A 25,510-nucleotide genomic window follows, 5' to 3' on the forward strand; every position below is an offset into this window, starting at 1 on the left:
ACGATGAAATTTGAGTTCAGAAATTATTTAGTCTAGATAGTAATGTACTGTAACTTCCAGAAGGATAAGCCACATGTTCTTTATGTAGTTAATAGCTACAGCTTTATCTCTCAGCCCGACCTAAATGATGGTAACTGTTTTCTCTGGAGAGTGAATGTGTGTTCAGCATGATTGGAGAGCAGGGATGTTGTTTTTCTTAGTGGAATGTGGGTCAGATGCTATGTGAATTCTAAGCAAAGCAAACTATGCAATGAGTGCTGATATTTAAACCTGGAAATTTTCCAACAATGAATTTTTAAGGGAAAATCCAAAGCTTTTGATGATTGTGATTTTCCCTTTTCTCCAAGAAACGCATCCTATCTGCTGATGATGAGGTCAATTCCCTCTAATGTAAAAAAATCATGTGATTGATTTAACTATCTGTTTATCTATTCTAGATGTCACTCTTCTCCGCCTCAAGGCCTTTATATCTCAACTGTTGTCACGGTTACACATCGAGGCTCTTCTCCATGGCAATATAACAAAACAGGTCTGATATTTTCTTTAATAGAAACAGTGTGTATTAAAAACAGGATTTAAAACCAATGGTTTATTTAATCTTCCCAAATTTTAAAACAATTTTTGCCAAATATGATTTCATAGTCTTCACTTAATTTTTAGCTGTTTTACAGCAAGTATATCATGATGACGTTTTTTCTGCTCTGTCAGGCTCAATGTCCCTTTGAACGTTGGTGTTTGAGATTTACTGTAATAGAAAACAGCTTATGATCTAAATATTTTAAAGTCTGCATTGCATGTCATTACAGTAAATAATTAGACTGCAAAAGTAACTGCTACAGATCCTGGTTTTCCATTTACAAGCTTCAGACATGGGACTGAGCTGACTAGCAAAGATTAAAAAAATCAGAATCCTTCAAAGTGAAGCATCTAGTACAAGGCTAAGGTGTGTGGGTCCATAAATCAGACTTCTAGTTCCTTTTCCTTGTGCGAGTAAGAGGGCACTGCTAGTAAGAGTCACAAACTGTTTAATGTGTCCTTCATTAAACCTGTAATGAGTTGCACGTCTGTATCACCTTTATCCAAAGATCTGAGTTCATTTACAAATACTGGATGTGACAATACCTTTGTGAGAGAGTTAAAATATTAAAATGGCTGCATCTATTCCCTTGGGGCTGATATAGCAGCATTCCGAATAGTATCATGACAGAAGTGCTTCTGTACTAGTCTAGTGAAAGTGCACTAGTACCAGACTATTTTAAAACCCTTCAGGTCAGCAGTGAGTGCACGGAGAGGAAAGTGGCCAGCAGCAGTGAGCGAAAGAGGGAAAGAGCCAGAAGGATAGGATATAGAAAGTTGGAGCTTTAAATAAGAGCTCCAGGAAAGTTGTGTTTTAATTTTTTTACATTTTTTGTCTGGAAATGTAAACTAAAGACTAATCCCATCTTCCTCCTAACCCCCTCTATATCTGAACAAGGTGTGATTAAATTCCTCTATAAAGCACCACAGAATTACTCAGGACTGAGCCCTGTGTTGTGCTGACATGTATTATGCGACCCAATCATGAGAAAAAGATGTTTTCTGGAAGCAGTCATGTGGGTGGCTATTGGAGAGAGAAAAATATATATCACTGCATATATGTATGGTGCATCTATGTATTTGGAGACCATGGTGATCAGAAATGAACCGCAAGCTTCTTCTGAGCTCCTTGCAATCTACCTGTATGCTTAGACTTCTATTCTGACGTTTGTAGTTTGCCACAGTAGGGTGTTGATTTCTGCTAATAGTAGGCAAATAGTGCTCACAGTGACACCAACGTGTTATACATATTCTATGGTAATTTGTTGTTTTCTAGAGTAGAATATATATTATATTATTTTGGCTTTACCTTGAAATTTCCTATATTTCCCTAATCCCTTCCCCCCCTTTTTTTCCCTTCATAAATTTACAGATCTTTTGCAGGTTTTCTGCAAGAGACCATTTTTGTGTTATGAGTTTACATAACAGAAACAGAGTAAGAGGTTTGGGCTTCTGCATAGAATTTTGAAGCAGATTTTGTAATAAGTTGCTATACTTTTCAACATGTAATCCATGGCACTTAACAATCAAGCTGTTTGAAGTTACACATCTGCGTGAGGCCAGACTTCTAAAAAATGTTGGCATACATATTGTTCACACACACCCCATACCCCACCCCCACCCCAGCATCACAGTCAGGTTTTAAAGACTTTTTTCATTGAAGTGTAGTTTTTAATGTAATTTACTGAAATCCCTCCTTTTCTTTTCTTTTTTTAAAGACCAACTTTTCATAAAACCACCTTAACTTCAAATATCCTATGTATTTGATGCTGTTTAGGTTGAAACTGTAGATTTACTGAAAATGGCTATAACTTTAGAACGGCTTAGGAATAAACACTGTATTGTGTATTTATAAAAAGTTAATTATATTTAAGGCAGTAAAAGAAAATCTGAATTTTTATCATTTTAAAATAACTATTTTAAGATCTCCTATTCAATTAAAATATTATTTAACATCCACATTTAATAACTAAAGCACAGCATTGTAGTCTACATCTGTGGGTATATTCACATATTGGAGCCTCTGGGTAAAATTTTCAGCAGTACCCAAGTGACTTAAGATTCTAAGGTTCTTTTTCAAAACTGACTTAGGAACTTAGGAGTCTAAGTCTCATGGAAAGTTGATTAGGCACTTTTATAAATTTTACTCCCTGTCTTTAGAACTATGACCAACATTGCATCCAAACTATGTTACTTCAGCATTTCCTGCCATATTAATTGCTGTGTATTGATGTTTGTATGTTGTATATTGTAGTGTATTTAAAAAAAAATCTGATGAAGTTTCTGAAAGAACAAATGAAGTTTATAGTTAGCAATTAAAAATGGTAACAGAGCTGGTCTGCTACCCTGCCACATGCCTGTGCATACAAGGTCTTCTCTTTTCTTTTTTCACTTAATTATGTGTGATGTGTTTGTGGGCACCAAGGCTCTAACTCAGCAAGGGCTTTAAGCATGTCAGTCATCCCATCCCTATACAGTACACTACCTGCTTTAAATTCCATTGACTTCAGTGAGACTGAAGCTTGTGCTTAAGTGCTTTGACAAATAGGGGCAGGATTACTCATGTTTAAATGCTTTGTTGAATTAGGGTCTAAAAACTGCTTCCTGTAGCATCTCTGTATGCCAGCATAGCCTGCCAGGCTTGGAGAAGAAAATTTTAGTTGACTTTTCCCAGGGAAACCTGGATCTCAGATTTGAAGAATAAGAAAATATGGTTGTCCTAATATTTTTTACTCAAGATGCTCTAGTTTACTTTTGAAACTTTGTGTTGACCCTCCCTAAAGGAAATATTTAGGATTTTAGGAAGCGATTCACCTAAGGGAGTTAGGGACTCGGTTCCCATTTATTTTTACTAGGAGTTGGAGCCTGATTCCATTTGACTTTTTTGAAAATTCCAGCCCTAAAGTCAGGCCCGCACCTTGTTAATCAGACAGTAAGTAAATTTCACTTGCGGAGACTGAGTTATCAGTTGTCACTGGCTGCTGGACAAAATTATTTTTCCTAGGCGCCTTACCAGCAGATGGAGACAGGAAAAAAAAATCGTGATTTTTATCCCCATATAAAAGGGACTACCTTGATCCCAACAGTCCTAACTCCACCAATGCAACAAAATGGGGTGAATAGCTGTGCTGGTATAGAAATACTTGGAGAAACCAAATTAACAGGTAGCAAAATGTCATTTGTATATATAAATTGGTTAGTTCGTATGCAGTTTTCAAGTTTGCATAGATAAATACTTCAAGGGTAAGAAAGTGAGAGCATATTAAGAATAGGTCCAAAATGTTTAGCTAAATGTGTAAAGATTAATGTAACTGAAGGTATTCACCAGTAGTACCGGGTTATTATAAAATTAATAAATAATCTAATGTAGGGAAAATAATCTCAGTTATTTCCACTTTATTTTTCACTTTCTTATACTTAGTTTTAAATTAACCATTCCAGTCCTGATTTTGCATCTTACAAAGAATAACTGTGGTCTTTCAGTGTGCTGCCAGATTTAGGATTGTCAAGGAATAAATAAAAAACCTGTAACTAATGTCTTCTTTTCCAGGCTGCATTAGGAATTATGCAAATGGTTGAGGACACTCTTATTGAGCATGCGCATACAAAGCCCCTCCTTCCCAGTCAGCTAGTAAGATACAGAGAAGTGCAGCTGCCTGACAGTAAGTTAAATCATTTTTTTATATGTAATAAAGGAAGTAATTTAAAGCTGTTTCCTGGTGTCTTCTAATGACCTTTGAAGTGAATATTACCTGTAGTTTGTCTAAAAATCAACTTCAAATGATTTTGCGCTGTAAATCTTGCAGAATTAAATGGGAAATATCATTATATGAAAAGTCGTATAGGTAGGTCTGTGACATTAATCTTTCTGTTATGCTCAGTAACTGTTTTGTAGAACTATAAAATAGTATTTAGCTGCTTAATATATTAGAGTGTTGATGTGAAGGATGAATACAGACATGTGGCTTGCACAGCAGTTTGAAGCAAAATAACATTAAAGTAAAAACTGTTCTTCAAGTGGACGCAGACCTGTATTCCATTAGGGGTGTGCATGCTTAGTGCGCTGGAGCCAGAGATTTTGCCTAGCCATACCCGTAGAGGGGCAGCACTCATGGTGGTGGCCCCACCCTGACCCCTTCCCAGCCCCCAGTTCCTTCTTACCGCCCATGGCTGGAGTGGGAGCTCTGTGTGGTATAACCTTACATCCTTGCAATCAGATTTAGTGTAGTTTTTTATTGTATATAGTTAGTGTTAACTTTTTAGTAGGTTTTTTTCCCTGTTGATACCCTCACCAGGATTTAAACACTGTCCTTCGTGTGGGGGAGTGATCTCTAACCACGATCCCCACACGCGGTGCCTGCTCTGTCTTGGCAAGGACCACCTTAAAGAGCATTGTTTGATCTGCAGATTGTTCAATAAAAGGACTCAGGTGGCCTGGGACTTTCACCTCGAGCAGGCCATGCAGCCTGATCCGGTACAGAGGCCTTCATCAGGCTCCGAGACTGTGACCGCTTCCCGTGCGGGAGCAGGTGCCTCTCTGAAGAGGTGGAGAAGCTGTTACCTGTCAACTGTGCCAAAGAAATGTCACATAAGACCACCCATGACCACTCTAGTTCTCGGGGTAACTCTTCTGCCTCCTTCAGGAAGAGAGCAGACTGACATGGAGCCGGTGGCGGTGGGCAGGAAGGCAGGCATGGGTGCCTGTGACCCTTCCCCTGTACTGAGTGGGTAGGTCAGAAACCACCACCGGGCATCTGTTGAGTCTGTTACCGATGAGAGAAATACCAGTACAGACTGTGTTTATCCCGACCTCGCCATTGGTCCTGGATTTTTCCAGGGCTGTGCCATCTATAGCCTGTCCAGTGGAGCGAGCCACTGAACCTCGTGCCTGTTGGCGCCACATCTCAGCACTCCCCTTCCAGTAGTAGGGATAGAGCTGGTATCAGAATTGGTATGGGGGGACCCCAGTACCAGGAACCTCCTCTGCACTGCTGCAGTCGTGCCGCATATGCTTCCCTGGCAGCTTTCACCACCCTTGGCATCAGAACAGTGGGGCACTCTGGTGCCGTTATTCACATTGGGACCAACACTGCTGTGCAGTTTTTTCTTTTGCTTTTTGCTTTTTCTTTCTCTCAATAGCTCTAGCATCTTGGTGTGGAACTTTGAAATTTGGCAGGGACAAAGTACCCATGTCAAAGATGTGCCAACATTCTTCTGGCTTTGCCCATGCATGCATATGGTAGTCGACTCAAATTTTATGTTTTGTGTGTAGGTGCATGTGAAATATACTATGAGCCCTCCCTCATTCTACACAGTCAAAGTGAGAGCCCTGCCTCATTCTGTATGAGGTATTAGTGTACACATTGAATGACCAGAGCTCCTTGAGAACAACTTTCATTTTTTGCATTTGTATACTCAGTGATGTGCTGCCTTTGCTTCATTGAGTAAAGTGTAATTTCTATCCAAATAACTTCTTGCCATGTCTAACAGCTGATTATTTTTTAACCTAGGGTGATTTTACAGAATTTATTTATAGTACCCAAATTTTTTTGCACTGCCAAAGAGTCAAGATTTAAGCAATAATTACTACAGAGATTGAAGACCATTCCCGAGAATATGTACAAATAGATAGCTAATGTACAGCCAAAGGCCATAATCTCTAGCTGATCATTAGCCTAGAGGAAATGCCATGTACCAAAGAAGCTATTGGTATTACTCATTGAATTAATTTTAATGCTTTATAAATCTGTTGGATTGACTGTCGTAGAAATTGAAGTCCTCTGTTTACAGAACAAATAAAGCATGGGAGAGGCAGTGCAAGCTTCCCCTCCAACCACACAAATGCACCTCAACCCTGATCCATAGGGACCACCCCTAGGTAGGGATTAGATGGGTGCAGCAGTCTCCAAGTCTAATCAGTGGGAAATCAGCAGAGTCATTTGAGATCGTTATAAGAGAGGAGGCATCGGTATGGTGTTCTCTGTGACGACCCTTGGCTTTTGGAATTCACTTACCCATTTGACTCGCCAGGCTAGGATTTGTTAACCTTGTGAACATACTGTAAAAATCTTTCTCCCACAGGATAGTAAACAGGTTGCCTGATTATTAATAGAAGATCTGCTTTGCGTCTTTTTCTTGTAATCAGAGTCTATCTGCAGGTAGACTGTTTGTTTTTTCTCCTTGGACTCTATTTGGGAAGCAGGGGGTGGGTGTGTGTGTGTGTGTGTGAGAGAGAGAACCTAATTACTTTAACTTTATCTTTTAGGAGGTTGGTTTGTCTATCAACAGAGGAATGAAGTTCATAACAACTGTGGCATAGAAATATATTACCAAACAGATATGCAGAGTACCTCTGAGAATATGTTTTTGGAGCTCTTCTGTCAAATTATATCAGAGCCTTGCTTCAACACTCTGCGTACCAAGGAACAGTTAGGTGAGTTTTCCCAGAGTTATCCTCCATATCTCAGTAATAAATAAGGATAAGTATGACGATAGACTTTCTATAGCTCTGCTTCTACCCTTCTCCCTGAATGCCATTTAAAGGACATTTGGTAAATAAATGTTATTTTAACTAATGGAGATCCCGAAGAATATACAGTTCACAAAGGTAAACTGAGATGAAGCAAGCATAGATTTTAAGATCAAGACTGAAATATTTGAAGACTGCCTCACTCCAGAAAAAAATGGTGTCTAATGGTTATATGGAAGTCACCTCATCTAAAGCTCTGAATGACAGGAGAGGATGGAATTATTAGATCAGCTTCCCAAAGCTAGATGACTGTCAGAAGAAAACTGAGCAGTACTGAGAATCGGTGACACTAAGGACTAAAAAGCCTTTATGAGAAGTGGTAAGCAATAATGCTTACAAAGCCATAGGTATGACTCATGGTTAGTAAGGATGTGACTGCACATGTATCAGAGCTAATTCAAATGAAATTTTTCACCAGTGCCTCTACAACTCTCGGATTCCTCTCCCACGTCAGAGACAGAGCCACTGTTTGCCCGTGATTTATCCAGTAGCTGCTATTAGATTAGGCAGAGAGACTACCAGACGAGAGAGTTTAAATTATCAAATTGCAACAAAATGAAAAAAATGAAGCCTCACGGTCTCCTAGCTGAGTTCCTTAAATTGCATTCATTAAACTTGCCTCTCTGGTAGGCCTGGTGTTTACAATAGTAAAACCACTCTTCCTTTCACAAAGCTGTCATTGCATTTTCTTCCACAACACACAGTACACATGGAATGGTCTTTTTTAGATGGCATGCCAGGCCACAAATCATACCTTAAAGAATCACTTTTACCTTAAAGCCTACATATAATTCTTTGGAGCATGAACTATATCCATATCCTCCTTAGTACAGCACATAGTACATTTTGCGTGCGACTGTAATGACAACAATAAAAACTATTATGTGGATAGAACTTTTTCATTATGAAGGATCCTATTCTTAGGTAAACTAATGCTATGTTTGAAGTACAAGTGACCCACAATGTAAGCAGTATGGGGTGGGGAGGGGGGTTGCATGAAAATGGAGAATACCGAGCACAAAATGCCCTGCTAGGCTGAGTAAAGACTTTGAGTAAATCCCACATCCATCCAATATTATATTATGATGTAAGTTATCAACTTGGAAAAGAGATCTTCCAAAATGAATATTAATTTGGAGAGATAAAAAAGGTAATAAAAGACCAATAGGGTTCTAACTTAAACCTATGTAAACATGGACATGAACAGTTAAGGGATCACGTTTCTAGTATCTAGGCACAGCTCTGTACAGCTGCATAATGTTACAGATAGGGCCCATTGTGTGTAATAGAGGTATTAACCCAGTGTTGGAGATTTGATCATTTTACTAAGAATTTCCCTTTTCGTATGGATTTCAACAAGGATCACTGTCCTCCTTCTGTCCTGAGAATCTTAAGTTTTAAACCATAGGATATTTTTCAGTATATAATACACTGAGAGAGTAGTACAGCTTTATAGAGGAAACAACTGCTGGAATGTTAACCATAACATGGCTATAGTAATGGACAATGAATAGGACCATTTAGTAAAATTCCTTTTTATAGTCGGTAGAATGAATTCCAAAATCATTTCTGTGCATTGCTATGTGTAAATTGCCCACAGTTGTACCAAACCTCAGTGGTGAATGTTTAACATGGAAAAAATTACTTCAAAATGAGACTGTTCCACTGCTCTGTGTGTGCATGTGCGTGTAATGAAAGTTTATAAAACTGAGAAGTAGTAACTAGATATAAAATAGACAGAGAGTCCTGTGGCACCTTATAGACGAACAGACGTATTGGAGCATAAGCTTTCGTGGATGAATACCCACTTCATCGGATGCTGGGTATTCATCCATAAAAGCTTATGCTCCAATATGCCTGTTAGTCTATAAAGCAAGGTTCCTCCCCCACTCTGAACTCTAGGGTACAGATGTGGGGACCTGCATGAAAAAACCTCCTAAGCTTATCTTTACCAGCTTAGGTCAAAACTTCCCCAAGGTACAAAATATTCCCCCCGTTGTCCTTGGACTGGCCGCTACCACCACCAAACTAATACTGGTTACTGGGGAAGAGCTGTTTGGACGCGTCTTTCCCCCCAAAATACTTCCCAAAACCCTGCACCCCACTTCCTGGACAAGGTTTGGTAAAAAGCCTCACCAATTTGCCTAGGTGACTACAGACCCAGACCCTTGGATCTTAAGAACAATGAACAATCCTCCCAACACTTGCACCCCCCCTTTCCTGGGAAATGTTGGATAAAAAGCCTCACCAATTTGCATAGGTGACCACAGACCCAAACCCTTGGATCTGAGAACAATGAAAAAGCATTCAGTTTTTTACAAGAAGACTTCTAATAAAAAATAGAAGTAAATAGAAATAAAGAAATCCCCCCTGTAAAATCAGGATGGTAGATATCTTACAGGGTAATTAGATTCAAAAACATAGAGAACCCCTCTAGGCAAAACCTTAAGTTACAAAAAAGATACACAGACAGAAATAGTTATTCTATTCAGCACAATGCTTTTCTCAGCCATTTAAAGAAATCATAATCTAACACATACCTAGCTAGATTACTTACTAAAAGTTCTAAGACTCCATTCCTGGTCTATCCCCGGCCAAGACGACTACAGACAGACCCAGACCCTTTGTTTCTCTCCCTCCTCCCAGCTTTTGAAAGTATCTTGTCTCCTCATTGGTCATTTTGGTCAGGTGCCAGCGAGGTTACCTTTAGCTTCTTAACCCTTTACAGGTGAGAGGAGCTTCCCCTGGCCAGGAGGGATTTCAAAGGGGTTTACCCTTCCCTTTATATTTATGACAGCCTGTTAGTCTATAAAGTGCCACAGGACTCTTAGTCTGGATCTGTAAAAGCGGCAAACACGGCTACCCCTCTGATACTAGATATAAATAGTAGATCTAAGTAATTATTCTGAATGCTCAACCTAATCACACTTATTATCTGGGTATCAGAAACTATTAATGACAAACAACCTTTCTTCATTCTTTTTTTTTTCTCCTCTCTAGGGCAACCACATCTATTTTGGGAAATAAAAGAAAACTTTGAAAAATACAAGATGTAGCTTATATTTTTTGAACACTGCAATGTTTTATTCATGGAATCACACACAATGTAAAATCATACATTCATTTCTAGTGTGTGACACTTCGAATAACATGCTAAAATATGGGGTAGGGTGTATTTCCTGTTGACAAATAAGGAACAGATGGTCACTGTATCATACATTGTTAATAGCCAGAATTCACTGAAGAGAAGGCAAATTGAAACTTTTTTACTGGACATAGATATAGATGTAGTTAACCAGTTGCATATAGATGTATATAGATGTAGTTAACCAGTTGCAATTTTTTCTTTTTTGTCAAGGTTACATTGTGTTCAGTGGTCCGCGACGGGCTAATGGCATACAAGGACTGCGATTTATTATTCAGTCAGAAAAACAACCGCACTACTTAGAAAGCAGGGTTGAAGCTTTCCTAAAAACTATGGAGAAGTGCATTGAAGACATGTCAGAGGAGGCCTTCCAGAAACATATCCAAGCTTTAGCAATTCGTCGTCTAGACAAACCAAAGAAGTTGTCTGCAGAGTGTGCTAAATACTGGGGAGAAATAATTTCCCAGCAGTATAACTTTGACAGAGGTAAGAAAAACAGAAAATTGTTTATCAGGTGAAAATGTGGAATTGAGGGCTGAAGTGCTGAAACATACTGTTAGTTCCACTTGTATTTAAATATAAAACAATTTAATAACTGAAAATTCTTGCATTTCTCTTATCCACTTGTCACAGAAATTTACACAAATATTCTGCAGGAATCTCTCAGGGACACGATAGATAACTTGAAAGGCAAGAAAAAAAAGAGGAGTCAAATATACTTTGCATTTTCAGTAAAGATAATGGGTGAAGTTCTGGCCTCACTGAAGTCAATGGGAAAACGCCTACTGACTTTAACAGGGGCACTATTTCACCCAATATATTATAAACCCCACAGGGGACTCCACTTAAAATGTTTAACAGTTTAATTAGGACAGTTCAGGCTATTAATGAATGCAACTATATAAAGGAGAGAGCTGAGAGCAGGTAACACTTCTCTTACAACTGGAAAACTTACAGGTTTTGCACTGATATTAACACTGTAGGCCCAGATAAGCAAGTATCTTTAAAAAGTTCTGCTTCACTTGTTTATAAAAGTAACATTTGATTGCAAATTGGCTACAACTACAGCTGCACTGAATAGGAGTGAATTTATTAGGGACCTAATCTTTTGCCTTCTGTGCACATAATTTTATGCATTTCTTTGTGGTGTGAGTGCTTTTAGTCCTTTCTTTCTACCCTGGGAGATATCCACTAGGATACCTGAGTTTGCAGTATTTGTCAGGGGACATTCACAGTGAAAGACCCTATGCTCTGAAATTTACTCTCCTCCTTGGTTGACCAGAGCCCACATTTACTGATCTTCAGCTCTTTTTTTGCAGAGTTCCATGAACCACTACAGTAGGCCAAGGGTGGTAAAGGGTTGGATATATGATAGGAGGCTTTATTTATTGACATTGTGTCAGCCTGAATTCTTTTGTATGTGTTTTTAAAGATTGTACTACATGTGCACCTAGTGCCTGTGTTAAGAGCAGTCATATTTACCTTGCACAGTCCTTACGACAATGCATACATTCTTAGCCTCTATAATAGGCTTTTTCCCTGCTAAAATTTCCCACTCTTTCTGCTACCAGTGCAGCTCCACTAGTGCTAGCAACAGTGGGAGCACTAGTGTAGGCCACAGCTTGTGTCTGAACCATGATGTTGTCGGTCTCTGTTCTGAGCAGGTCTAGATGTCACTCTAAGATTTAATCTTATATTCTAAATATTACAAACATTAATGGAGAGGTGTTTAGGATGAGAATAATAGTATTCCCCCCGGGTTTCAGAGTAGCAGCCGTGTTAGTCTGTTAAGTTAGTCTGCAAAAAGAAAAGGAGGACTTGTGGCACCTTAGAGACTAACCAATTTATTTGAGCAGAAGCTTTCGTGAGCTGCAGCTCACTTCCTCGGATGCATACTGTGGAAAATACAGTGGGGAGATTTATATACACAGAGATCATGAAACAATGGGTGTTACCATACACACTGTAACCAGAGTGATCACGTAAGGTGAGCTATTACCAGTAGAAGGGCGGGGAGGGGAACCTTTTGTAGTGATAATCAAGGTGGGCCATTTCCAGCAGTTGACAAGAACGTCCCAGGAACAGTGGGGGGGGATAAACATGGGGAAATAGTTTTACTTTGTGTAATGACCCATCCACTCCCAGTCTCTATTCAAGCCTAAGTTAATTGTATCCAGTTTGCAAATTAATTCCAATTCAGCAGTCTCTCGTTGGAGTCTGTTTTTTTTTTGAAGTTTTTTTTGTTGAAGTATTGCCACTTTTAGGTCTGTAATCGAGTGACCAGAGAGATTGAAGTGTTCTCCAACTGGTTTTTGAATGTTATAATTCTTGAAGTCTGATTTGTGTCCATTTATTCTTTTACATAGAGACTGTCCAGTTTGACCAACTCATTCTCACTAAAAATTAATTAAAAATAATTTATATCAATATTGAAACATTTTATCTTCTAGCTCATCCTTTTAAACCTTTTTTTTCTTTTCACCAGCAAGTTCTTAATCTTTATCTGAAATATTCTGAGTTAGATAGGATTATCATTTTGTATTATTAGGTTTCAGAATAGCTGTGTTAGTCTGTATTCACAAAAAGAAAAGGAGTACTTGTGGCACCTTAGAGACTGACAAATTTATTTGAGCATAAGCTTTCGTGAGCTACAGAGCTGTAGCTCACGAAAGCTTATGCTCAAATAAATTTGTCAGTCTCTAAGGTGCCACAAGTACTCCTTTTCTTTTTTTTGTATTATTAGTTAGTACATCTTGAAACAGAGAAAGCTAAATTGGTTTTTGCCATAAAAAAACATGTTTCTCTCCCACTCCTCCCAAAAGGTAACGAGCAAAAGAAAAGGAATGGAATATTCTAGTTTAGATTTTGGCTTTGTTCACTATTTACTTAGTAAACATTTTAAAATACAGTTTATCACAAGAAAGATAAATCAGTTTGACAGTTAAAACATGTATTTTCTTCTCAAATAAAAGAGTTGTCCCATTTTAGGTTTTAGGGTCAGATCTGCTCTGCCTTATATTTGGTGTGTGTCTGAACGTTACTGCTCAGAAGTACAGTCTCCAACCTTCCTTTGTTTAATAAGGTTCTGGGAAACACGGTCTGTACATTTTGTGGCCACCTTTTCCACTGTAGCCTTCTCCACTGCTTTCCATTCAACATTCTGTCCTGTGCCAGTACCAAGTTCAGCTTTGTTGGGGTAGTCAGTGTCCTATTGGAAACTACTTTAACTGTGTATCCTCCTGTAGTGCCCTATACATTGGCCTCAGTACAGCTTTCAGAAAACATTTTTGAAAGGAGTGAGGTCCCTTGGTATACTGGCAATGAGATGTCATTCCAGGTATAGGGAGCAGCGTGAAAGTTCCTACTCTCTGCTGCTTTTTCATCTCCTCTGTCCTGCTTTCTAGTGCCCCAGATGTCTCCATCCTTCGCCTTCTTGTTCATATATCTTCTCTCTCCAGGATGACTCATTGCTATCTGTAACCTGATCTGTGATCATCTCTTCTATTCAGATGATACCCAATTCTTTATTTCTCTTGACTTGTTCCCTGATCCTTTTAGTTCCCATCTACCTACATTGATTGAGAAGAATTTAGTAGAAGGTTTTTGTGTAACTAGAATTGACAAAAACAGAAGTTAGTCAACTCATGCAAAGGGGAAAAAAGTCCTCTCTCTGTCCATGTTTCTTACTCTTTCACTACACGTGATCCAAACTTAACTTTCCTCTAAAGGCTAGAAGTCTGAATAATCTTTGTTATCAAACTTTTTTCCCCACCCATGTTTACTTATGACCATCCCTACCAGGGCAACATCTGTTCAGTCAATTTCACTGACTTCCCATCATCTCTGAATTCAATTAAAAATTTCATTCTGATTTTCAAAACTCACCATGCCAATCCACCTCTGACTTCCTAGTCACATATTTATCACCCTGCATGTTTTAATTCTTAAACTGGATCCTCCTGCCCCACAAGTCTCCTTATTTGAAGGTTGCTCTTTCTTTTACGCTGGCCCTTATGGTAGGCTCTGTTTCTGTAATAATTACTTTTATAATGGCATTATATAATGGACTTACATACATTTAAATGTATCTATATTTAGTAAAATACGATAGCTACTGAGTCACTTTGTCTGCAAACTAATTTTAAGGCCTCCCTTTTCACTTTAGACCACACTGCACACTAAAGACCATGCACATTTTCTTTCGCTATTGTATATTTTAAAACTCATGCCATCTTGCTGTTTCCTAAATAAAAGGTTCCCTAAGTATAATAAATGTGAATAAAAAGCCATCAATAAATTCAGTATCTGTTATGAATCTGTTTCACTCTTTAAAATTAAAAAAAAAAAAAAAAAAGTGTGTGCTGTTTTCTAGTCTTGTATAGCGCATTTAATCAAATGGGCTCATTTTGTGTAATATTTTAAGCTTCTACTGCTATTTATTTTTCATAGACTCAAATAGTAGCTTGTAAGTTAAGAATGAAAAGCATATAATTTGCAGTCAATTGCACTGTCTAAATTTGAAATAAAAGTACTTCGAAAAAATACCATGATAATAACTAGCTATTATTTGCCGACTTGTTTTAATTAAAATTTTGTTGTTCAGATAACATTGAAGTGGCGTTTCTAAAGACCCTGACTAAGGATGATATCATACAATTCTATAAGGTAAGTTAGTCATATATTTAGAATTTTATCACTAAGAAACATAGGCACTAAAAGAAAATATGCTTGTGTGAATTGCAAGTTAGTACATTTATACCTGTCTTATAAAGGTAACATGATTGATCCAGATGTCTTAATATTACAGTTCAGAGTCAATGGGGAACTATTTGTCTACAAACTCCTGATGATTTTTGTGGGACTTTGCATACCTAATGGAAGTATGGCTCCTCACCCCAACTCACATTAGCATGACATCTGTAATAACACTATATATATATCCAATATTGGAAATTGTAAACCTGTTTCTTCGAGTGCTTGTTCACGTCAATTCCAATCAGGTGTGCACACGCCATATGTACAGTTGCCGAAAATTTCCCCCCAGCAAGCCAAAAATAATGCCAACAGTTGCCAACAATTTTTCTCCCGTGGCAAGCTGACAATTATGTGCACGCCCGCGTCGCCATGTCACTGATCCCCGGCCCCAGAAAAGGGGCACTGGCCTGATTCCCAGCGCCGCTCGGAGTCCCAGTGCCGCTCTCACTCGCAGCACCGGTTGTCTCGGCCCTGGGTCGTCGGAGGGCCAGCTCCCGGTGCTGATCATCATCACGTCACTAATCACCTCAGTAGAGATCGAGGCCTCAGCACCACTCCCCTTCCTCGTGGCACCGCTCACCTGGCCAGCTCTGATCGGCACTGCCATGGCTATCTAGATCCTGGTCCCCATCCTCAGAATCAGACGTGGGGTCTAGATACTCACATCAGAACTGGCACCGGTCAACGCATCAACAGCCTGATGTGGGTACAATGCCATGGCTGTCCCAATGGCAAGGACCAGCTCAATGGCTTTTTTGGACCCCCTGGGCATATCACCAGTCCCAGGGCACCTTGTCCAAGGGTTTCTGGTCAGTGGCATCGGAGCCCAGGCTGCCGACGGCCTCGGCCAGCCGCCCTGTGCCCAGAGGTGCTGAAGGGATTCAGTCTACAGCACTTTCACCAGCAGAGACTCCCACCCTTACGGTGGAACAGGTGGTCACCAACCTGGAACAGCAGGTCGAGCAGGAGGTCCCCATGGACCAACAGGCCCAGGATGACCTAGTTCCTCACCTGCATCCTCATCCTCTTCCCCAGACGTGATGGTAGCAGGAACTTTCGTCTCAGGACCACCACCCATAAATAGTCACACCCACCAGAACCTATTCTGCGGGGTGGCGTGCAACATGAGCTTACAAGCCAAGGAGGTGGTGGAATAGGAGGATCCAGTGGTGGACATTTTGGCCCTAAAAGGTCCATCCTGAGTGGCGCTGCCACTCATTAGGACCATTCAAAACAACACCAAAACTGTGTGGCAGACCCCGGCCTCTATCCCCCCCCGACGGCCAGGGGAGTAGAATGCAAATACTTCATTCCCTCCAAGGGTTAAGAGTATCTATACTCCTACCCGCAGCCCTGCTTCTTGGTGGTGTCTGCAGTTAATGAACATGAAAGGCAGGGGCAGCAGGGACCCCCGCCTAAGTCCAAGGACTCTTTTTTTTTTTAAAAAAAAACAACAACAAAAAAAAAAAACCTTGACCTTTTTGGTAGAAAAGTCTACTCCAGGGGAGGCTTACAGCTCAGGATTGCTAATCAGCAGGCAGTCGTGAGCAGATAAAATTTTAACTCATGGAACTCCATGCTCAAATTTAAGGAGCTAATACCATTGGAGTTCAGGGATAAGTCTGGGGCCATTGTGGAGGAGGGCAAGACAGTGGCACAGACCTCTTTGCAGGCACTGGATGCTGGTGACTTGGCGGAGGAGGACCTCATGGCTTCAAGTTTTGAGTCTACCCCCAGAGGTCCAACAGACTCTGCAGGACCTGTCCTTTGATGGGACAGGATTATTCGCAGAGCAAACAGACTCCAGGCTACACAGCCTAAAGGATTCAAGGGTGACGATGAAATCGCTGGGGTTGCATACCCCAGCTGCTCAGCGAAAACACTTCTTAAGCCTGAATCCCCTCAATGTCCCTACCAACCTCACCCTAGGCAAGACTTTTCTAGAATGCGAGGTAGGAACAGCAGGCATAAGCTGTCCCAGCCCTCGTCATCACAGGGCCAAGCGCGCACTTCCTCAGCCTCCAAGCAGGCCTTTTGAAGGTGCGCCTGGGGATGACGTGCCAGACTGTATACCAGATCCTCAGCCCTGCTTTCGGAATTGTCTGTCCCACTTCTACCGTGCATGGTCCCAAATAACATCGGACGGCTGAGTTCTCCGCATGGTAGAAGTGGGATATTGTCTCCAATTCTGCTCCTCCCCACCCTCCCTTCCCCATCCCTCTTCAGGGACCCTTCTCACGAGCAACTCCTTATCCAGGAGGTGCAGTCACTCCTCGCCATAGGGGCAATGGTGGACGTTCCTCAGGAGCTAAGGAGCAAGGGGTTCTACTCTGAGTATTTCCTAATCCCCAAGGCAAAGCAGGTCTTAGACCCACTCTGGGCTAGGTTCATGGTGAAGTTGAAGTTCCGCATGTTCTCTCTGAGTACTATTATTCCTTCCCTGGATCCAGGAGACTGGTATGCCACCCTCGACATGAAAGACACATACTTTCACATAGCTATTCGGCCCACGCACAGATGGTTTCTGAGGTTTGTAGCCAGCCACAAATACTGTCAGTTCACAGTCCTCCCCTTCGGTCTGTCGACAGGCCCCTGAGTGTTCACCAAGTGTATGTTGGTCATAGCAGCCTTCCTCCGCAGGAGGATCCCTACCTCGACTACTAGCTACTCAGGAGGCACACCAGGGAGCAGGTGGAGTCTCAAGTCTGACTAGTCAGAACTACTTTTGAGAGGCTGGGACTCCTGCTCAACGTGAACAAGTCAACCTACTCACCGACTCAAAGAATAGAATTCATCAGTGTGGTTCTAGACTTGGTGCAGGCAAGGGCGCTCCTGCCAGACACCTGATTTCAGACCATGACAGACATTATCCAAAGCCTCAGTTGGTACCTGACCACTACCGCAAGGGGATACCTGAGTCTCCTCAGCCATATGGCAGCCTGCACTTAGGTGGTCCGGCATGCCAGACGGAGGCTCAGACCACTTCAAGCATGGCTCGCGTCTGTGTACCACCCAGGGAGTGACAGACCAAGTACTCAAGTGCCTCCAATGGTGGCTCAACCCTCACACAATCTGCAAGGGTGTTCCCATCAACAGCCCCCAGCCCTCCTTGTCCCTCGTAACAGACGCGTCAGTTCTGGGTTGGGAGGCACATCTGGGAGAGCTCCAGACACAAGGACTATGGTCGCAGGACAAGCTGTCCCTGCGTATCAATGTCAGAGAGCTCAGAGCAGTACAGCTAGCATGCCAAACCTTCCTATCCCGGCTCCAAGGCCAGTGTGTGCAGGTAATGACCACCAACACTACAGCCATGTTTTACATCAACAAGCAAGGTGGAGTCCACTCTTCCCCTCTTCGCCCCCATGTTGGGAGGCCCTTCAGCTATGGGAGTTCTGCATAGCCCACTCGATTCACCTGGAAGCGTTCTATCTCCCAAGTGTGCAGAACGAACTAGCGGACCACCAGCAGATCGTTTCGCAATCACGAGTGGGCCATCTGTCTGGATATCATATATTCCATCTTCCAAAAGTGCGGGTTTCCCCAGGTCGATCAGTTTGCCACCCAGAGCAACAGGAGGTGCCCAGTGTTCTGCTCCTTTCAGAAACACAGCCCGAGTTCAATCTCGGATGCGTTCCTGCTTCCCTGGGGAGACCATCTCATATATGCCTTTCTGCCATTCCCATTCATGTACAGAGTACTGCTGAAAATCCATAGAGACAGAGCAAAAGTAATTTTTTTGGCCCCGGCATGGCCCCGCCAACACTGGTACCTACGCTTCTGGAGCAGTCAATGGACACTCCTATCGTGTTACCACTCTACCCCGATCTGATCACATAGGATCAGGGTCGCCTGTACCACCTGGACTTCTAGTCCCTCCATCTCATGGCTTGGAAGCTTCATGGCTAAACCCAATGGCACTCCTGTGCTCAGAACCACTAAGAAAGGTCCTGCTCAGCAGCAGAAAACCATCTACCAAGACCACTTATCTGGCCAAGTGGAAGAGGTTCATTTGCTGGTGTGCCCAACATTACACTCCTCCACTCAGGCGTCTATATCACTCATCCTGGAGTACCTTCTGTATCTCAACCAACAAGGCCTGGCAGCATCATCCATCAAAATACACCTTGCTGCTATCTTGGCCTTCCATCCGGGCACATCTGGACGCTAACCCTATGGTAGGACATTTCCTTAAGAGCCTGGAACAGCTATATCCTTGGGTTAGACAGCCTCTTCCGTCATGGGACCTTAACCTGGTCCTCTCCAGATTATGGGACCCCAATTCGAACCGCTGGCTATTTGCTGACTTCGCTACCTTTCGTGGAAGCTAGCCTTCCTGGTCGCCATCACATCAGCCAGGAGGGTGTCGGAGTTAAAGGCCCTTACCTCCGATCCACCCTACATGGTCTTCCACAAGGACAAGATGCAACTCAGATCTCACCCGGCCTTTCTCCCCTAAGGTAATGTCACAATTCCATACTAGCCAAGACATTTTTCTACCTGTCTTCTCTCCCAAGCCACGCAACAGTATCCAAGAGCAAAGGCTGCACTCACTGGATGTTTGGCGGATATTTAGCATTCTACATTGAGCCCACAAAGCTGTTCAGGAGGTCGAACCAGCTGTTTGTGGCAGTCCGCATGAAAGGACTTCCAGTTTCATCTCAAAGATTATCTTCCTGGATCACGGCCTGTGTTTGCACATGTTATGAGCTGACCAATGTCCCAGCCCCGCCTCTTAAGGCTCATTCCACAAGAGCACAGGCCTCGTCAGCTGCGTTTCTGGCCCAGGTCCCGATACAGGAAATCTGCAGGCCAGGTACTTGGTGAATACATTCACCTCTCACTATACCATCACACAGCATGCTAGAGATGATGCAGCTTTCGGCTGAGCGGTGCTCCAATCGGCGATTCCTTAATGCCGACCCCACCTCCAGGGTAGAGCTTGGGAGTCACCTGACTGGAATCGATATGAACAAGCACTCAAAGAAGAAAAAACGGTTACTCACCTTCTTGTAACTGTTGTTCTTCGAGATGTGGTGTTCACATCCATTCCAATACCCACCCTCCAACCCCTCTGTCAGAGAAGCCGGCAAGAAGGAACTGAGGAGGGGCCACGTTGGCAGGGTCCCTGAGCGCCATGAAGGCACCGCTCCACGGGGCTCCATAGCTGACCCAATGGGAGCTGCTGGGGAAAAATTTCTGGCAACTGTGCACACGGTGCATGCACACCTGATTGGAATGGACATGAACAACACATCTCCAAGAAAAACAGTTACAAGAGGGTGAGTAACCGTTTTTCTATGCTGCAAAAGATAGGTTGCACATCTTTTTCACAATATTTCAAAATATTCATGTAGTTTTATTACTTGCAGAGCAGCTGACAGTGAAAGGAGCACTTTGAAAAATATTATAGATACCAACAAATCTGTTCATGTATCTGAGATTCTCTTACCTTCATTATCACTAATGATAGTCTTAGGGAGTTCATTTGTTCCTGTTTTTTTTTTTTTAAACCTGGAAATTCATGCTGTAGAAAATCTTCAATATCCTATAAATGTTGCTGTTCTCCACTGGAAAATGCGGTTTGCCATTTTTTCTTCAGAAGCAGTTGAGATATTCTTGAAAGGATACAGAAATCATGTAAGAATTCTGACCAGACTTCCCTGACCCATGGCACAAATAGAAGATTTCTAAGCAACAGAGCATGGGCCTATTCCTCTGCCAGGGTCAGTGGATCTGAAGGAAATGATATAAAGTCCAATTCACCCCATCCCCAAACTACTTGATGTCCTAGAGAATTAGCTGCAGCAGGATTCACTCTGCAGTTTCCCAGATATTCTGTGGAACTGGTAGCAGCATGGCCAGTTTACTAACCAGCACTGTGCAAGCATATCTTCCCTCACTGTGGACCATTTACCCCAAGTTCCAGAAAGACTATATATAAAAATATAGTAAACTTTCCAGAGAGATTGAGGTCAAGTTTCAGCAGAATATGCTAATATCTCTGTGGTTTTCCAGTGGCCCTGGTCACACAGAAAAACTTTTGTTAGCTACAGTTGCCTTCTATGGAAATAAGCAGTAATTGCTATGCCCATTTAATTCTTGGGCTTTGGTGAGACTGCCAGCCAGGTTGTCATTTGTGAGGTGGACACCTCTTTGCTAGCAGGCAACTTAATTTCATAAATACTACTGACCAACTGTCAGATAGTAGTGACTTTCAATCAATATTGACCTACCCCAGATTCAATCAGGAATAGTTATAGTTCCCAGTAAAATAACTTTATTCCCAAATAAATAATTAATTCAGTGCATGGACTCGGGAAACTGTTATGGATCTTAAATGACTGGTGAGATGCGCACACAAAACAAACTAAAAATCTAACACATCCAGCACAGATGGAAAAATAATTATTTTCCTTTAATCAGGCAGAGGTATGCTTCTTCAGTAGATATGTAGAGGTCGATTATTGAGAATGCATGGAAGTAAAAAATAGTGAAGAGACTTATTCGGATCTTTTAAGAACGATATGAGACTGCAATGATGTATGTTAGTGTGTTTGAAGTATGTATCCTTTCATCCCCATATGCAGCTTAAATGTGATCTGTTCATGTAGAAGATACATTTTTTTTTTTAAATGAGCTGAATTTGTTTTCTTATAGAGTAGTAAATTGTTGGGTGGTTCTCGGTGTGCTTGCAAAGATTTGCCCTTTTTGTGCTTTTTATTTTAATTTTGCTATGGACTCTCTTATGAGAGCTAGACAAATTGTAAGACCCATCTATTGGCAGAATTTCCCATCATAATTTGACGAATGGTGTTAGTCTTTTGCTGATAGGCTGATTCAAACAACAAATTATTTATCAAGTTATTTTTCTTTAATGATTTATCTCGCCTATATAGTCATTACATAAATTAGTTAGAGAGAGAAGGTGGGTGAGGGGGTATCTTTTATTGGACCAACTTCTGTTGGTGAGAGAGACAAGCTTTCAAGCCACACAGAGCTCTTGGTCAGATCTGGGAAAGGAACTCCCAGCCTTGCAGCAAAATGAAAAGCGGAACAGATTGTTTAGCGTAAGTAGTTAACACATACTGTAAGTGACCCATCAATACCTCTGCAGTCATAGGACAAAAAGAGGAGTTAGTGGGTTACAGATTGTTGTAATAAGCCTAAATCCAGTGTCTCAGTCCATGATTTTTGGTGTCTAGCACAGTGATGAATTTAAGCTCCCAAGCTTGTCTTTTGTAAGTATTAGTACAGGTTTCCTTTGAGGTTGAGGACTGATAGGTCAGATACAGAGTGATAACTTTGTGAAAAAGGTTTCACGCACAGGTGATATGGTGTTTTTGTCTTTTATCATTTTCCTGTGTGAGTTTATTCGAGAGAATAGTAATTGTCTGGTTACACCCACACAATTGTTATTGGAGCATTTAATGAACTGGTTGAGATACACTACATGTTGTGATAGGCATATGTAGGATTCATGGATCTTGAAAGGTGTATTGTGGGAGGTGTTGGTTATTGTAAGCAGTGGAGATATGTGTTCAAGTTTTGCATCTGTTCTGGCAGGGTCTGGTGCTGCTTTGAGTTGCTGTGTCCTGGTCTGTGGGGAGCTTGCTTCTGACGCTGAGCTTGGAGAGGTTGGGAGGGTTGTTTGAAGGCCAGAAGAGGGGCTTCAAGAAAGATTTTTTTTTTTTAAGATGGTCCCCGTCAAGTATATGGTGTAGTTGTTTGTTTGTTTGATCCCTCATATGGGTTCCAGTGGTGGGTGGGGGGTAGGTGACAACTAGAGTAGTGCGGTCAGAGAGGGTTTTGTTTCTTTATTGAAGCAGGTGCTCTCTGGGTATTTGGGTGCCCATTCCAGGATGTGATATATTTCTCTGGATGAGTGTCCTTGTTTGGGGAAGATGGTTTTAAGTCTGTTAAGGTGCATATTCTGTGCTATGAGTGCCTGGCTGTAGATAACACATTTCTTAGGCCATGTCTACAGTATGGTCCTTACAGCAGCACAGCTGTACCGCTGCAGCTGTGCAATTACAAGGTCTCCTATGTAGCTACTTTATGCTGGCAGGAGAGAGCTCTCCTGCTGGCATAAGTAACTACCCCCAACAAGTAGTGGTAGCTATGTCAGCGAAAGTCTGTCTCCTGCCAACATAGCACTGTCCACATCGGCGCTTTTGTTGGTGAAACTTATGTTGGTCAGGGGTATGGTTTTTTCACACCCCTGACTGACAAAAGTTTTGCCGACAAAAGTGCTGGTGTAGACAAAGCCTTAGTGTGTTTGGGATGGTTAGTGGATCTGTGAAGGTAGATGTGGTGATCCATGAGTTTCTTGTATATGGTTGTCTGTAGGGTTCCATTGTTCAAGCCGATTGTGATGTCCAGGAAGTTGATGCTAGTGTGGGAGTGTTCCAGAGAGAGTTTAGTGGGAAGGTGGTGGTAGAATGGTCCCTGAGAATGTGTGTTAACTAGTTATGCTAAACAATCTCTTCGCCTCACATTTTGCTGTGAGACTGGAAGTTTCTTTTCCAGACCTGGCAAAGAGCTCTGTGTGGCTCGAAAGCTTGTCTCTCTCATCAACAGAAGTTTGTCCAATAAAAGAGATTCCCTCACCCACCTCGTCTCGCTAATATACTGGGACCAACACAGCTACAACTACACTACATATATCAATTAGTTAAACACAGAGAGACCTATTAAAAATCAAAGACCGCAAATTGAAAATTACTAGAAGAGATTTCCTTAACAGATGGTTAATAAGTGATAACCTATATGGTTGTTCAAGGTACCAGTACTCCATCCAGTTGGAGTAGATTTCTTTCTATCCATTTTAATGTTTGTACTAATACACAGTGCATCATTATTCAGTTGTCCCAGGATGCGGGAAGGGACACTAGAAACATATACATAGTTAGGTGAGATGGCCCAACTGACTTTGACATCTGTGCTCAGGGTTGATGTGCTTCCCCAAGGCTGCTGGGCTCTGCCGTTACAGCTCTGTAGAAACTCTGTAGGACCAAATATCTAGTGTGTAATCCTGATTCCATAGAAATCAATGGCAAAATTCTCGTTGATTTCCATGGAGCCAGCATTTCACCCCTAGTTCCTTGGGGCTTCTGAACTTCACAAGACTGGATCTCTCATGCAGTTCAGTTCTGAAATCATTAAGAGCTGTGAAGGACTGGAACTTTGGTTAAATTTCCAGGGACGTGCCCAACAAGGGTTTAGAGAATCAAAATTTGACTCTAACATTAATTACCACTAAAGTTGCACGTTAAATGGTTGTCATCCCTTGTAATACGTAGACAACATATGGCTCCCCTTCCTGATAGAAGCTAGCTGTCACTTAGATTCTGTTGTTGAATAACTGACCTTGCTGCTTTCTGTAGGAGATGTTGGCAGTAGATGCTCCCAGGAGACACAAGGTATCCGTACACGTCCTTTCAAGGGAAATGGATTCCTGTAAGTATTGTATTGCATAGATTTTTAAATTTATTCCTGTTCAAGTCAGACAAAGTGCAATACAGCAGTGTGTTGTGCAGTACAAGTACAATGCTCTATGAAACCAAATTCTGGAAAGGTGGTTTATGGCTTCTTGGAGGAAGGTATTTTCACCCAGGTATTTTCCACAAGGATATTTAAAAATAGTTCATTTGAGGGAAGTTCAGATAGTTGTGGGTTTCCAGACACAATAAAGATGATGAGCCTGGCATTCCTTCACCCATTCTGAAGTATCTAACTATGTTAAAATGGTATGTCCTAAAATGTACAACTTCTATTTTTAATAACAAGACACTAAAAAAACCCTGGAAACACCTTGTTCTGGAAAATAAAATATACATATTTAGTATGTCTGTGTAGAAATGGAATAGACTGTTCTGATCATCAGTGAAATGTCAGTCTGTTGTTGGGGCATTTCTGAGGAAAGAAAGAAATATATAAACCTCCAATTGGTAATATGAAACATTATTCTATACTTGAAATACACATGCTAATAATTTTATTTAGATTTTATTTCCAATTAATTAACTAATCAGTTGGAAAATAGACTCAGCTGTCATTTATTATTAACTATTCTGCTCCTCTCTAGAGTTAAAATGTAAAAAATAAAACATGGTTTCACTAATTATCTGCAAGATTGGTGAAAAATTTTCCATGACATTTTGTGCAAAATCATTTGTCAATGTGCATCAGGTTGTGTGTGTTTTGTGACACTGAGGGTCTAAGATAACTTTCCCATCTCTAACTTCCACGACTGACTGATCTTTATTAGGTTCTTTTAGCTGTTAATAAAATGCATGAGTAGGAAGAACATAAATATGCTTTTAAAATGTAAAAATGAAATCAGAGTGGTCTGTCTGCCACAAGGGAGCAATAGTTGTAGGATGTGGGGTAGCCCCTGGAAAATATATAGGGAACACAGATGTACAACACAGATGTTGTAACTGGCCATAAGATGTTATCCTTGCTTCACACAAATTCAGTCAATAGTATATGTATCTATCAGTTAA

General features: G+C 41.3%; 1 protein-coding gene and 1 long non-coding RNA gene across 7 annotated transcripts in view; one reads left to right on the top strand and one right to left on the bottom strand.

Annotated features, from left to right (window-relative positions):
- Positions 1-25,510, top strand: part of IDE (insulin degrading enzyme) — a 99,999-nt gene that overhangs the window by 70,806 nt on the left and 3,683 nt on the right. For all 6 annotated transcript variants that reach the window (XM_048859575.2, XM_048859576.2, XM_048859572.2 and 3 more), the window contains 6 exons: positions 438-529; positions 4,127-4,238; positions 6,842-7,009; positions 10,464-10,736; positions 14,854-14,915; positions 24,389-24,461. In XM_048859575.2, the coding sequence (XP_048715532.1) occupies positions 438-529; positions 4,127-4,238; positions 6,842-7,009; positions 10,464-10,736; positions 14,854-14,915; positions 24,389-24,461 (780 nt within the window). The remainder of the gene's footprint in view (positions 1-437; positions 530-4,126; positions 4,239-6,841; positions 7,010-10,463; positions 10,737-14,853; positions 14,916-24,388; positions 24,462-25,510) is intronic.
- Positions 12,948-24,833, bottom strand: LOC125640699 (uncharacterized). Its single transcript, XR_007357859.2, has 3 exons — positions 24,372-24,833; positions 20,455-20,620; positions 12,948-13,819 (listed from the first exon to the last, which is right to left on the bottom strand). It is a non-coding gene; the product is annotated as an uncharacterized LOC125640699 (long non-coding RNA).

Source organism: Caretta caretta, chromosome 7 (genome assembly GCF_965140235.1).
Source record: "Caretta caretta isolate rCarCar2 chromosome 7, rCarCar1.hap1, whole genome shotgun sequence".
In the NCBI taxonomy this organism is placed as follows: Eukaryota; Metazoa; Chordata; order Testudines; family Cheloniidae; genus Caretta; species Caretta caretta.